We start from the raw sequence: 13,806 nt of genomic DNA on the forward strand, positions 1-13,806 counted from the left end.
AAGACTCGAGAGACTTGGGAGGCGGAGCCCTGGGAGGCTCGAGAGACTTGAGAGGGGGAGCCCTGGGAGTCTCGGGAGGAGGAGCCCTGGAAGACTTGAGAGACTTGGGAGGCGGAGCCCTGGGAGGCGGAGCCCTAGAAGGCTCGAGGGGCGCTGGCTCTTGGACGGTCATGGCTGCTGGCGTTTGCCCTTGGACGGTCATGGCTGCTCGCGCTGGCTCAGGGATGGTCGAGGCTACAGGCGCTGGCTCAGGGACGGTCGAGGCTACAGGCGCTGGCTCAGGGACGGTCGAGGCTACAGGCGCTGGCTCAGGGACGGTCGAGGCTACAGGCGCTGACCGTGGCAGGCACAGGCTCGCTGATCGTGGCCGGCGTGAGCTGGAGAGCGGAAGCTTTTCTTCTCCTCCTCCTCCAGGCGGACAAAGTTGGCAGCGTGGGTCGTCGATCTGGGTAGGCATGGGCTCAGGCTCGAAAGCCGGAATCACGAGGGGTGGTTCCTCGGCCGCGAGCTTCTTCAGCACGATACTCACGTACTCCCTCCACGTGTGCTCTCCGGGTTCCGGCACTACCCTCCGCCGGCATGATGGTAACCCGACCATGTAGATGGTTTTCAGGGAAGCGTCGTCGAACCCGGTGTGGATGGCGACAGTGGAGAAGAGACGCGAGTACTCGCGAACGGTCAACTTCGCCTGGGTCAGTTCGGTGAAAACCGCTGCTAGATCCATTTGTGGTCGTTCTTTCTGTCACGATTGCAGGTGAAGGCAGACACGGGACAAGGATCTACTTGCAGCGGAAGCTTTATTGAAAAAACACGAGCAACGAAAACATCCACGATGGGAAAAGGTAAAACAAAACACGGAGGGCATACAAAGGGGTCAACGGGAAGTAAATAAAGACAGAGAGCACGGATAACAGGCATCCACATACATCAAAGACCGACAGGGGAATGGAGAAACAAACGGGGTTAAATACAGCAACACAGGAGGATAACAAACGATATTCAGGTGCAGAAAATAACGCTGTGGCAGTGGTGATGAGGGCCGGGAACCATGGGAAATGTAGTTTGTACACAGACAGTGAAACACGGGGCAGACAACAAGAAAAACGTGACATGGAATGTGAAAAGTGGCATGTGAAACAGAAAACACAGGGCAGTCAACACAGTAAAGATGCTTTGAAACCGTGTGTTGTGAAAAGCACTATACAAATAAAATTGACTTTTTTTATAACTGACCATTATTTAAATATATTGAAAAATGTATAAACTACATTAGGCTATTTAAAAATATATTAAACATTTTAAACATTCATGTTTAAATAAGATTAACCAGCATGAGAAAACTGTCCTGAAATCCTGAGCTCCTGAATTAATAGCATAACGAATACACTGAAGTAACTACTTTTTAGAAGTTACTTTGTTTTTGAATTTCTCAAGTTCAAACAGTTTAGGATATTGTGTTACGTGTAGTGCTTTTTAAAAGAAACTGTATATTTACAGCGCAAGTTATGCTTTCTGACTAGCATGCTACTTAGTTTAAGTTTGCCTGCTCATTAGCTTCATTTTCGGTGCAAATTTAAGTTTGTAATATTACATTTATTTTGTGGATATAGCTGATTTATCTCATATAGGATGTGTTTAAAACCCCAAAATACTATGAATCGATAATTTGAATAAATTCTTGCTTGATTTTCTTTCTTTTGTCTCATTATATTTTCGTCAACAGTGTGTTTGAATTGAAAATAGTCTGAATGTGTCTTTTTCATTTCATCCTTGACAAAATAAAAAAAAACCCTTGTCAACAAAAATTTTGTAATTTCATTGATGAGATTAACACGGCTATAGCTTACATTAGTGTGAACTGTCTGCTTCTAAGGTGAGTTTTCTCTTTCATCTCAACTACAGTAATGGTGGAGCAAGAGTTTAAAATGATTATTGCTGAACAACTAAATTAAAGTCAATATGTTTATAGCGATTATCTGAATAATAAGACAGCTCAGAGTTTTTAATGTAACTCTTTAGCCCTCTTGATTACTGAGTTCCCTCTCGAGAGGTCTCTCCTATTGCGTAAGTAGCTCACGCTATGGGAAAACTCCGTTTCTCGAGAAATATTGAAGTCTTTATGTAAAACGCATTGCAGCTGCACAGCAGACAGCAATGAGCGAGGCAGCTCGGTCATTGGCTGTGCTGCGGCAACTTGCTCGAATTTAGCTTGCGCCCGCGCGCTCAGAGCCCGCCAAGATTAGCGTGGCTAAGGCTATATATTAGGCGCCCCGTCATGAGAGTTCTTTAGATTTAATCTCCTTCAGCGAAGACCTTCTCTTCGCTGGATCCTCCGGATTGTTGGAGTCTTTTCGCCCGCCGTTGACAAGCCTACAGCAGGACTGCTAAGAGGACGCCGGCGCCTTCAGCCGCCTTCGAAGCCTTCTGCTACGCCATCCGAAGCGCATCACTGATATCCTTTTTTTTTGAGGCCCTCTTCCTGATGGGGACCGTCACGTTATCTGCACTCGCTGCCTGGGACCTGACCACGCAGAAGCTGCTCTCATTCAGGGCGGATGCCCCGAATGTAACTCCCTGGGCCTCGCCGAGCTGCGTGCTCGCTTTGCCGCCTTCGCCGCAAACGAGCCTGCTTCCACCGTGCTGCCGTCTCCTCTGTTCGAGCCGCGCAAGAAAAAGCGGCGCTCACAGAGGCTGCCAGAGCACGTGGAATTCAGTGACGTCACGCCGGGCCAGTCCCCGCGTGCTTCACCACTACCCAAGATCTCCCCGCCGCCAGTCCATTTCACGCAGGCGGACCAGCACCCCTCCAACAGAGCGGTGGGTCTCGTCTTGTTTGGCGCGTCAGGGGACGACGGTGAAAAGGATGACAGCCTTTCTATTGACGCTGCATCCGACGACTGGCCGGGCTCAGCCTTTGACCCCGCGCCGTCGACATTAGCGGACACGAGCACGGGCACCAGCATGGACTCTGAGATCGTCCGCATCCTGTCCAAAGCCGTGGAAGACTTTGGGCTCGACTGGTCTTCTCCGGAAGAACCCGCCCGCAGCCGGCTGGATGAGTGGTTCCTGCAGGGGCGCCGGCAGGCCCCTCGACAGAGACCCTCCCCTTTCTTCCCCGAAGTTCACGACGAACTCACAAAGTCGTGGAAAGCCCCGCACTCTGCTCGCCTGAAGCCTTCTTTCTCTTCCTCGCTCTCCTCGGTGGACGGCATGAGAGAAAGAGGCTATGAGGGAACCCCGCCCCTCGAGGAGGCTGTGGCCAACCATCTGTGCCCACCCTCCACCGCTGGATGGAAAGCCAAAGCTTCTCATCCCTCGAAGCCCTGCCAATCTACCTCAGCTCTCGCCGGCCGCGCATACGCCGCCGCCGGCCAAGCTGCGTCAGCGCTTCATTCCATGGCTGTTCTACAAGTTTATCAGGCCAAACTTCTCCGCACCATGGACGAGTCGGGACCTGAACCTGAGGCTTTCAAGGACCTGCGAAGCGCCACTGACGTAGCCCTGCGAGCCACAAAGGCCACCGCCCAATCCATCGGCCAGGCCATGGCTAACCTGACTGTCCTTGAGCGCCATCTGTGGCTGACGCTAACAGAGATGAAGGATGCGGACAAGGCGCCATTTCTTGATGCGCCTATCGCTCCAAGTGGCCTGTTCGGACCGGCGGTAAAAGAGTTTGCTGAACGCTTCACTGAAGCTCGGAAGGATTCGCAGGCTATGCTTCACTTCCTGCCCAAGCGCTCCAGCTCGTCTCAGAGCCGCCAGAGACCGCCTCAGCAGCAGCAGCGAGCCAGGGCGGCACCTCCCGTCTCCCAGCCAAAGAGCAGACCTGAAACGGACGCTCGACGCCGCTCGCATTCCGCTAACCGAAGGAAGCCGCCTGAGCAACGGGGTCCTCGGCCCAAGATCGTGCTGAACCCGGAGCCTTGTAAGTCTTCCTAGCAATAGGAAGAAAAAGAGAGCGTGTGTGTCTCGCAAAAGACACACTCTCTCTAAAACGTGTGAAACATTACCCAGTCCCCTTACAGGTGGCTGGAAATGTCTGTACAGCAGTCAATGGGCCAGTCACAGAACTCGCTCACCTGCAATCAAACGCCGTTTTAACGGCAACACACAGAAATCACAAAAAGAGTCATTTTCTGCCTATGTCACTAAGGGGTCACGTGTCCACACTAAAGTGCGCATTCCCACGTATCAATACTGTCCAAACAGTGCCGAATACTTCCCCAGCTCCAGCTGGACGCACCATATATGTAGATCGTGTGCCTATTGTCATGTATGCACCACTACACGCAAGCACTGTTCCCACAGTTATAAACACTTCCCCAGTAAAAGCGGGAAATACTATAAAGGTAGCGCGCGTGCCTGCTGTCCTGCATGCACCCCTACACACAAACACTGTATGCATAGCCAAAAACCCCCCGCCGCGAGCGGGAGGCTTTATGAAAGTGGCGCGCGTGCCTACTACGGTATATGCACCCCCACCCATAAGCACTGCCCATACAGTTTCAAACAGTTCTCTGTCTCATGCCGCAAGCATCACAGATGCGACGCGCGAGCCAAGAAACTCCCCGCTAAGAGCGGGAAGCTTTATGAAAGTGGCGCGCGTGCCTATTACAATGTATGCACCCCCACCCGTAAACACTGTCGATACAGTTTCAAACATTTCTCTGTCTCATGCCGCAAGCATCACGGATGCGACGCGCGAGCCAAGAAACTCCCCGCTAAGAGCGGGAAGCTTTATGACAGTGGCGCGCGTGCCTATTACGATGTATGCACCCCCACCCGAAAACACTGTCCATACAGTTTCAAACATTTCTCCAGCTCATGCTGCGAGCATTTCTGAGATAGCGTGCGTGCCTGTAATCTCACACGCACCCCTGCACTCGGCACTCAACAAGGCTGCTCAGCGCGCGCCCGCGCCTCTGACAGCTGTAAGCTCAGTGTTAGCACAAGGCAATTTGCCGGTGGGGCCCATACGTCACTGCGACACGCCCCCAGCCAGCATTCAGCCCATATCTGTGCGAGCAAAAGCCTGGGAAAAAATCCCCGACATGCCGAAATGGGTTTTGAACATAATAAAACACGGTTACTCGCTTCAATTCGCTCGCAGACCATCCTGCTTTTCAGCGGTGGTCGAGACGAAAGTGAGGAGAGATGTGTCACATGTTCTACGCACCGAGGTGCTCAAACTAATAGAGAAGGGCGCTATAGAAACTGTTCCTCCCTCTATGAGCGAGGCAGGTTTTTACAGCCGCTATTTTCTCGTCCCGAAAAAGGACGGTGGCCTCCGCCCCATCCTAGATCTCAGACATCTGAACAAAGCTTTAATGATTCGCTCGTTCAGAATGTTAACGACCAAACATATCCTCGCGCAAGTTCACCCCGGGGATTGGTTTCTATCAGTGGATTTGAAAGACGCTTACGTTCACATTCCGATAGCGCCTCATCACAGGCCTTTTCTGAGATTCGCTTTCGAGGGACAGTCATACCAGTACACAGTACTACCATTCGGCCTATCATTGGCCCCCCGTACATTCACGAAATGTATGGACGCAGCACTTTCCCCCCTGAGACAGCGGGGAGTGCGAATACTGAATTACCTCGACGATTGGCTAATCATAGCACAATCAGAGAGTCAGTTAACGACGCACAGATCTTGGATTATCAGCCATCTAGAATGCCTGGGTCTGAGAATCAATTTTGCAAAGAGCGTGCTATCCCCCAGCCAGAATATCTCTTTTCTGGGAATAGTGCTAGACTCAGTGCAGATGATGGCGCGCCTCTCATCAGAGCGCACGCTCTCTATTTGACGCCTTGCAACATCATTCAGACCGGGCGCGCGCGCCCCCGTCAAACGATTTCAAAGGATGCTCGGTCTCATGGCCTCGGCATCAGCTGTACTCCAGCTAGGATTGTTGCACATGCGTCCTCTCCAACGCTGGCTCAAGAGCCGTGTCCCCACTCACGTGTGGCGCTCGGGCCACTTTTAATCAGAGCAAATCATGGCTGTATAAAAGCCCTGACGCCCTGGAAAGCCGTCGACTGGTATCGAACTGGCGTGAGTCTGGGCGTGAACACACGGAGAAAAATGATCACGACAGATGCCTCCAAAATAGGATGGGGGGCCCTTTACGAGGGCAGGCCTGTCTCCGGCTTTTGGTCAAACCCGGAAAAGCGCCTACATATAAACTGTCTGGAAATGAAAGCGGTCGCCTTGGCTCTCAGAGCCCTGCTTCCGTACCTGAAAAACGAACACGTCCTGGTCCGAACGGACAACATGACGGTAGTATCGTATATAAATCGCCAGGGTGGACTCAGGTCGAGCTCCCTGCACTCTATGGCCAGGGAGCTCATCTCATGGTCACAGCACCACTTGCGCTCGCTGAGAGCAGCGCATGTGCCAGGCGTCCTGAACCAGGGAGCGGACATGCTGTCCAGAGACAAGGTTCTCCCAGGAGAATGGTCTCTCCACCCCCTGACGGTTCAGTGGTTATGGCAAACCTTTGGCAAGGCGGAGGTCGACCTCTTCGCCTCCAGGGAAAATGCGCACTGCCCCCTTTTCTTCTCAAAGAGCACGGACGCGCTCGCCCAAGTCTGGCCGAGCCGCCCCTTGTATGCTTTTCCCCCGATCGCGATGCTACCTCAGGTCATCAGTCGGATCAGGGAAGTGAAATGTGCAGTGCTCCTGGTAGCCCCTCTCTGGAAAAACCAGACGTGGTTTCCAGAACTGATGCAGATGATGCAATCTGCCCCATGGCCGATTCCACTGAGGCTAGACCTCCTCAGGCAGGCCAACGGGATGATTCTTCATCCCCGCCCCAATCTGTGGGCCCTCCATGCATGGCCCCTCAATGGGTTCCCGAGAACCTCCCCAGTGGAGTTTTGAGAACCATCACGGAGGCGCGAGCGCCCTCTACGAGACGCTTATATGCCCAAAAGTGGAAAGTGTTCAGTGACTGGTGTGATACCAAGAGCTTGAACCCCAAATCGTGCGAGATACCAAGTGTACTCGCCTTTTTGCAAGAGCTGCTGGAGGCGGGCCGCACACCCTCCACGCTCAAAGTCTATGTGGCTGCCATAGCGGCGTCACACAATCCTGATAAATGACGTTCATTAGGGAAAAACGACCTAATCATTCGTTTCCTAAGAGGCGCTAGGAGGATGAACCCCCCTCGCCCCCCCTCGGTGCCGATCTGGGACCTGGCCACGGTCCTGGACGCACTCAAGAGTGCCCCGTTCGAACCTCTCCGAACCGTGCACCTTAAACAGCTCTCGCTCAAAACTGCGCTCTTGCTGGCGCTCGCCTCAGTCAAGAGAGTGGGCGACCTGCACGCGCTGTCATCAAGCGCTGCTTGCCTGGAATTTGGACCTAACGACTGCAGAGTTGTCCTTAGGCCAAAGCACGGGTATATTCCTAAAGTGCTCTCCACACCCTTCAGAGTACAGGTGATATCTCTGGCAGCGCTATCGTCCCCAGCGGACGAAAGTGACGCTAATTTACTCTGCCCGGTCAGGGCGCTTAGAGTATATTTGGAACGTTCTGCCCCGTTCAGACAGACGGAACAATTATTTGTATGCTTTGGAGGCCGCACTAAAGGTCTCGCAGTTTCAAAGCAAAGAATATCGCGCTGGATAGTGGATGCTATAGTGCTGGCTTATGAATCCAAGGGCCTTCAATGCCCCTTAGGCGTCAGAGCTCACTCTACGAGGAGCATGGCCTCCTCGTGGGCGTGGTCGAGTGGGATACCCATTGAAGATATTTGTGCGGCAGCAGGCTGGGCCTCACCTTCGACATTTATCAGGTTTTATAACCTACAGGTCCCCTCATTGCATTCCAACATTCTATCAGCCTGACTGTAGAATGGACTGGAGTATGTATATGCTGAGCATTATCTCCTCCCTTATAGGTCCGTCTCTGACTGACTTAGAGGATTTTTTATGCATATCAATACATAGAAAAATCAGTACATAAGTTATGTGCTTGTGTTTTTACAATGAGCGCCCCACCATCGACCTCCTTGGGGCAAAGGCGCTCTGTATTTTCCCATTATATAGCTCGCCGTTGGCCAGCTTGTTGGATAATCACTTTGCTTTAAGGCTCAGGCATCCGCCTCTGGCTTTATAGAGTGAAGTCAGCACGCACAGCGTTTTGCATGGTGTTCCCATAGCGTAAGCTACTTATGCAATAGGAGAGACCTCTCGAGAGGGAACGACTCGGTTACTAACATAACCTCGGTTCCCTGAGAGGAGGGAACGAGTATTGCGTAAGCTGCCGTGCTTGTGCTTGGTCAGTTCGCTTCAGTCGATTGAACCTAAAGAACTCTCATGACGGGGCACCTAATATATAGCCTTAGCCACGCTTATCTTGGCGGGCTCTGAGCGCGCGGGCGCGAAGCGCGCGCTCATTGGTCGCACGTTCAGAGTCGCCCCGTCATTGGTTCGAGCAAGTTGCCGCAGCACAGCCAATGACCGAGCTGCCTCGCTCATTGCTGTCTGCTGTGCAGCTGCAATGCGTTTTACATAAAGACTTCAATATTTCTCGAGAAACGGAGTTTTCCCATAGCGTAAGCTACTTACGCAATACTCGTTCCCTTCTCTCAGGGAACCGAGGTTACGTTAGTAACCGAGTCGATTTGTTACTGCCACATTTACACAAGAATACACTCATTTCAACTCGACTTTGCATTGCCCGTCTGCGTTCACGTGCTTGTGTGAAGTATGTTTGTGGCCTCAGTCTAGAATATTTTACATTGGCTTTGGACATGGATCATCCAATCAGATTTCACACTCAGTGATCTAACTATTAGTTTGTTTAACACTATGTAAAGCCGCATTTAGCCAAAATCAGCTTTGTGAATGTAAACAGGCTCTCACCTTAACTGGACAACAGTGGAGACGTCTGAAGTCACTCAGGAGAGAAAACATTATGCTTACCATCTTCTCCACATATGGTATGGTTCCATTACCACAACAACTGTCTGTGAACATTAAATTGTTGTAGCTATTGTGTGGTAATGAGAACATTATTGATTATACTGCCTTTCCCTTCTTCTACTCACCAGACCACCAGAACACCAGACAATGTCAAAACCGATCCCTATCCCAACTTCACCTAATCCCATGGCTGTTAGCTGTGCCTTCAGGCTACTGAAAGAGCTGGCCCCAATCCCACTCAATAAGGTCAAAAACACGAGATCATCATTATCTTCAACAAACCACGGTCACTCTCATACAGTCTTAAAGACATTTTGGTTGCTAAAAGTCATTGCAGAAACCCCCTTCTTTTTCCGTTGAGAGAACATCTGGTGCACAAGCTGTTGATTTAAGTGGAATGTTCCACTTAACTCTTTCTTTTTTAGCCTTTTATTGTTCATTATTCAAATTTTCAGTCAAAGCGAACCAAGAAACCGTCTGTTTATGAAATCAATAGTGTTGTCATTTTCATCTTAAATATCTATAATTATCCACAGATAAAAAGAGAATCAGTAGTGTCATTATATCATTTAAGCAATAGCCTGACACATCAAACAGTTCAATACCTTTTATCCTGGGAGCTGAGTGTGCAGTAAAATTAAAGACCAATGTCCTTGGATTAAAAAGGGAATACTGTTTTCTATGGAATACTGTATGTAAATTACCATGCTTCTAAATCAATCTACAAAGACAGACAATGTCGGTTTAGTCCTCGTGACATGACAACGGCAAAACAACTGCTGAGTCTGAAGCCTCATTCCATGTTAATGTGCAAGATTCTCTTTGAAACAGTGAAATTACAATGAAAATTAATTATTAAGTTTTCATATAACAACATTGCAGGTTTGTAATCAGCATTTCAGTCAAGCACACTGTCAGTGGCTTTGCCTACACTCTTTTGTTCATGTTATTGAACTGGAGAGAAGTTTTATGAATCCTGTAGAGCTAGATATCACAGCGGCCCATATCAGGACCTAATGTAGGCTGTTAATTTCTTTCATTCTCAAGGAGGTCCAATTAAAAATGCACTGGCTGATAATTTACATGACATAATGCTTATTAACATCAGGATGCTTTGGGGTGGGCATAGGGACATTTGCTTCACTTTTTATCATAACATTACACATGCACAGCATTAAAAACCATAGACCAGGCATAAGATTCATTAGGTCGACATGACAGTACAGTATGTACCATACAATGGTAGAATTGTCTCAAAGGTAGATTTTGCCATACCATTTATACAACAGTAGATATAAACTCAGCAACACAAAAAAAAAAGACGTCCCTTTTTAGGACACTGTATATTAAAGATAATTTTGTAAAAATCCAAATAACTTTACAGATCTTTATTGTAAAGTGTTTAAACAATGTTCCCCTTCTGTCCCTCACTCGATGTTGTGTCGATTGTAGTGACACAAGGGGCTTATTTCGGGAGCCTCGGATACCTCTGATTATGAAAAAGGCCAATGCCAAATTGGCGAACAGAATTTGCATGTCCCGCCCCCGGACATAAGGGTATAAAAGCCGCCCCCCGCATTGCTTCTTCTTCCCAAAAAGATCTGCACGTGGGTAGCATCTCTTGTCTCGTCAGGGAGTTAGACTCAGTCTAAATGGTAGCGCGCTTCACAAATGAGCATGCGCAGTCGGTGCTGAATTGTCTCTCATCATTCAAAATAGTCCCCCAAAAAGAGTTCCAGAGGCTCCTGAGGCATATGGCATCCTCAGCCGTGGTCGCACCACTAGGATTGATGCATATGAGACCGCTCCAGCATTGGCTTCAGACTCAAGTCACAAGGTAGGCATGGCGCCACGGCACGTATCTTGGTTCTCGGATCTCACGCTCCTCATGGCAAATTTACCTGAGGAAAGTCCTTCTTTCTCAGGGATAGGGCACCCTCTGGCATCTGCGCCCAGACCTCTGGAACCTCCATGTCTGGCCCCTGGATGGGATGCGGAAAATAAGAGTTGTCTACCACCAGCTGTCGTAGACACCATCAACCAAGCCAGAGCTCCCTCCACAGGCAGCTTTACACCCTAAAGTGGGACCTGTTCGCAAATTGGTGTTCTTCCCGATCCGCAGAGGTGTGCAGTCGGGTCAGTGCTCTCATTCCTACAGGGAAAGCTGGAGGGGCGGCTGTCCCCCTCCACCTTGAAGGTATATGTTTCCACTATAGCAGCCCACCATGACGCGGTGGACGGTAAGTCCCTAGGAAAGCTCGACCTGATCTTCAGGTTTCTAAGAGGCACCTGGAGGCTGAACCCTCCAAGGCTATGCCTGTTCCCTCATGGGATCTCTCCATGGTCCTTACGGGCCTTCAGAGAACCCCCTTCGAGCCTCTAGAATCAGTTGAGCTAAGTGCCCTCTCCCAGAAGACGGCCCTCCTGATTGCGCTCGCTTCCATCAAGAGGGTTGGAGACCTGCAAGTGTTCTCTGTCAGCGACGCTTGCCTGGATTTTGGCCAAACAGATACTCATATCATCCTAAGACCACGACTGGGCTACGTGCCCAAGGTTCCTACGACTCCTTTTAGGGACCAGGTAGTGAACCCCGGGAGGAGGCAGACCCAGCCTTATCATCGCTGTGTCCGGTACGTGCTTTGTGCACCTATTTGGACCACACACAGAGCTTTAGACTCTCTGAGCAGCTCTTTGTTTGGTTTGGCGGAGAGCGGAAAGGGAATGCTGTCTCCAAACAGAGGCAAAGGATTACATTTTTTTAGGATTAAATTTCACTGGATTATATAAAATAGTAATTAATGTCCCATTGTACAAAGAGGCCTCAGTTTGTTCCAGTGAGTCAGCAGATGCCCTAACCCCTCACCCACACTAATCCTAACCAAATGGAGCTTCTAAGGCCGAAAAACCCTCCCAGGAGCAAACTGAGGCACTTTTCTCCCATCTCGTCATTACCAAATGGATATTAAGATTTAAACCCTTTATTGTTGAATTAACATCATGGTTAGGGTTAAAGAATTACATCATAATATCTCCTTTTAACTGTTGATTAAAATTAGGCCTACTCATACCGTGGCATTTGATTTTGGTCATACCTCCCACCCCTAATGCAGTGTATTTTCTGCATTGTTGTCTCTACTAGTCAGTCCTACAGGAGGAAGAATAAGCTATCCAGTTAGGAACATACTGAACAGTCCTTCCACCCCCTTGTTAATGCAGAGTAGCTGTGAGGGCATCAAATCCCATTTGCTGTTATGCTACATGTGTTGATTTTGATCCCTTCCCTGGAGCTCGGTAAGACAGTCATTTACCTCATCACCTTGACATGGTCCTTTCACGCAGGGATTTTTGCATATTGTCAACACCCGCTGAACCATGCAAGCCAAATGTCTGCACTGACTGATAGGATTCGCTCACTCATGATTAAAGCACATTAGAGAATAAAGAGTCTGGCCTTCACAATAACTAAAACACACATTTACAGTCTTGGCAGCATGAAAAGACAGTGAACTAGTATAAAAGCAGACGTTTTTGACATTTATTGCTCATGAGAATAATCACTAAATCTATCATTCAGACAACAGTGAGTGAATGTTGTTATTTCCTTAATTAGCATATTATCTCTGGAATGGGAGGAATTAGGGCAATGTATTTGCAGTGAATCATTCAAGGTTCTTTATTCCAAAAATGACTGAATGCTATAAACGGTGTTGTAATGGTGAACTAGCTGTGTTCATTTTTTTTATATAAATGAGCAAATCCAATATATGTAGGAACAGTAATGAAAGAAACAAATTATGCCTGATATATGCAGTTGCAAAAATGTCTTTGAGTTTTTGAAAAATGCCTCCAGAGGAAGGAAGAAGCGGGGTTCAAGGTTTAAGAGGACATCACTCAAGCAGATGAATGCTTTTATTGTGCTCATAACCACTTGCAAGAAAGAGAAATTGGACTGCGCTGATTTAAGAGGAAATAAACGAAATGAGAAAGACACTCACGGACACACAAATCTGCACTTTCAAAGTAGCCAGGGCAGCATTGTGAACGGCGCCGGTACATGGTCCTAACCCCGCGCCGGTAAGCAGTCTTGTAGCTGGTCCTGAGATGAAAACACACAAACACACACAGACACAAATGAGAAAATATTAACATCAACATAGACACAAGGCCATTAGTTGTCTCTCTGTGTTTAATCCTAGCTACACTGTTGCATGCTAAAGAGGTGAAAAGAGGAGAAATAAGCAATTAAAACGAGTTAAGAAAAAGTTTCTGTGAGTTGAAGGACATCACCCTTCTGAATGCTATGTTGCAGCATGGTGACTCATTGAGCCCACCGCTTTTAGCCGGGACACTGGCGATAAAGTCTTTAATGCAGCAATTAAAACCAACGTAATGTCTGATGACTGTCAAATGGCCATTTTTATCCCTGCTCTGACCACGACAATCACGGGCTGATAACATTAACACACTGTAATAAAGACACAAGCACATCAGCATTTCTGCCGACACCTTGATTTTTATGTGCCTAGTGGGAGAGTGGTGTTGGTTGCCATGGATTCGAAATGAGACAACAGTAGATCAGAGGTCAGGGTCATGCTCACCTGTGTCTGGTGCATTTAAACCAGTTGAGGATGTCAGTGCACCTGGTGTAGTAGATCTGGTCAAAAGGATGAGCGTAGGACTCCTGAACGGTCACTGCATAGCTAAGAGAGGGAAAGAGGGGATACATAACAAATCATCATGTGTTGATCACTTTTATTAATTATAGTGAATGATCTTGTCCCTTTGCAGAAAACACTACTGTAAATATCTAAGAAAAAGTATTTGAGATCTTCCAAAAGATACTTGATTCTATTTCAGAGAAACAAAGAATTT

General features: G+C 48.6%; 1 protein-coding gene across 3 annotated transcripts in view; it reads right to left on the reverse strand.

Annotated features, from left to right (window-relative positions):
- LOC127623232 (multiple epidermal growth factor-like domains protein 11) overlaps nucleotides 1-13,806 on the reverse strand; it is a 159,920-nt gene that overhangs the window by 102,219 nt on the left and 43,895 nt on the right. For all 3 annotated transcript variants that reach the window (XM_052097574.1, XM_052097576.1, XM_052097573.1), the window contains exons 4-5: nucleotides 13,533-13,634; nucleotides 12,930-13,030 (exon numbers count right to left, since the gene is read on the reverse strand). In XM_052097574.1, the coding sequence (XP_051953534.1) occupies nucleotides 12,930-13,030; nucleotides 13,533-13,634 (203 nt within the window). The remainder of the gene's footprint in view (nucleotides 1-12,929; nucleotides 13,031-13,532; nucleotides 13,635-13,806) is intronic.

Source organism: Xyrauchen texanus, chromosome 29, assembly GCF_025860055.1.
Source record: "Xyrauchen texanus isolate HMW12.3.18 chromosome 29, RBS_HiC_50CHRs, whole genome shotgun sequence".
Taxonomy (NCBI): domain Eukaryota; kingdom Metazoa; phylum Chordata; class Actinopteri; order Cypriniformes; family Catostomidae; genus Xyrauchen; species Xyrauchen texanus.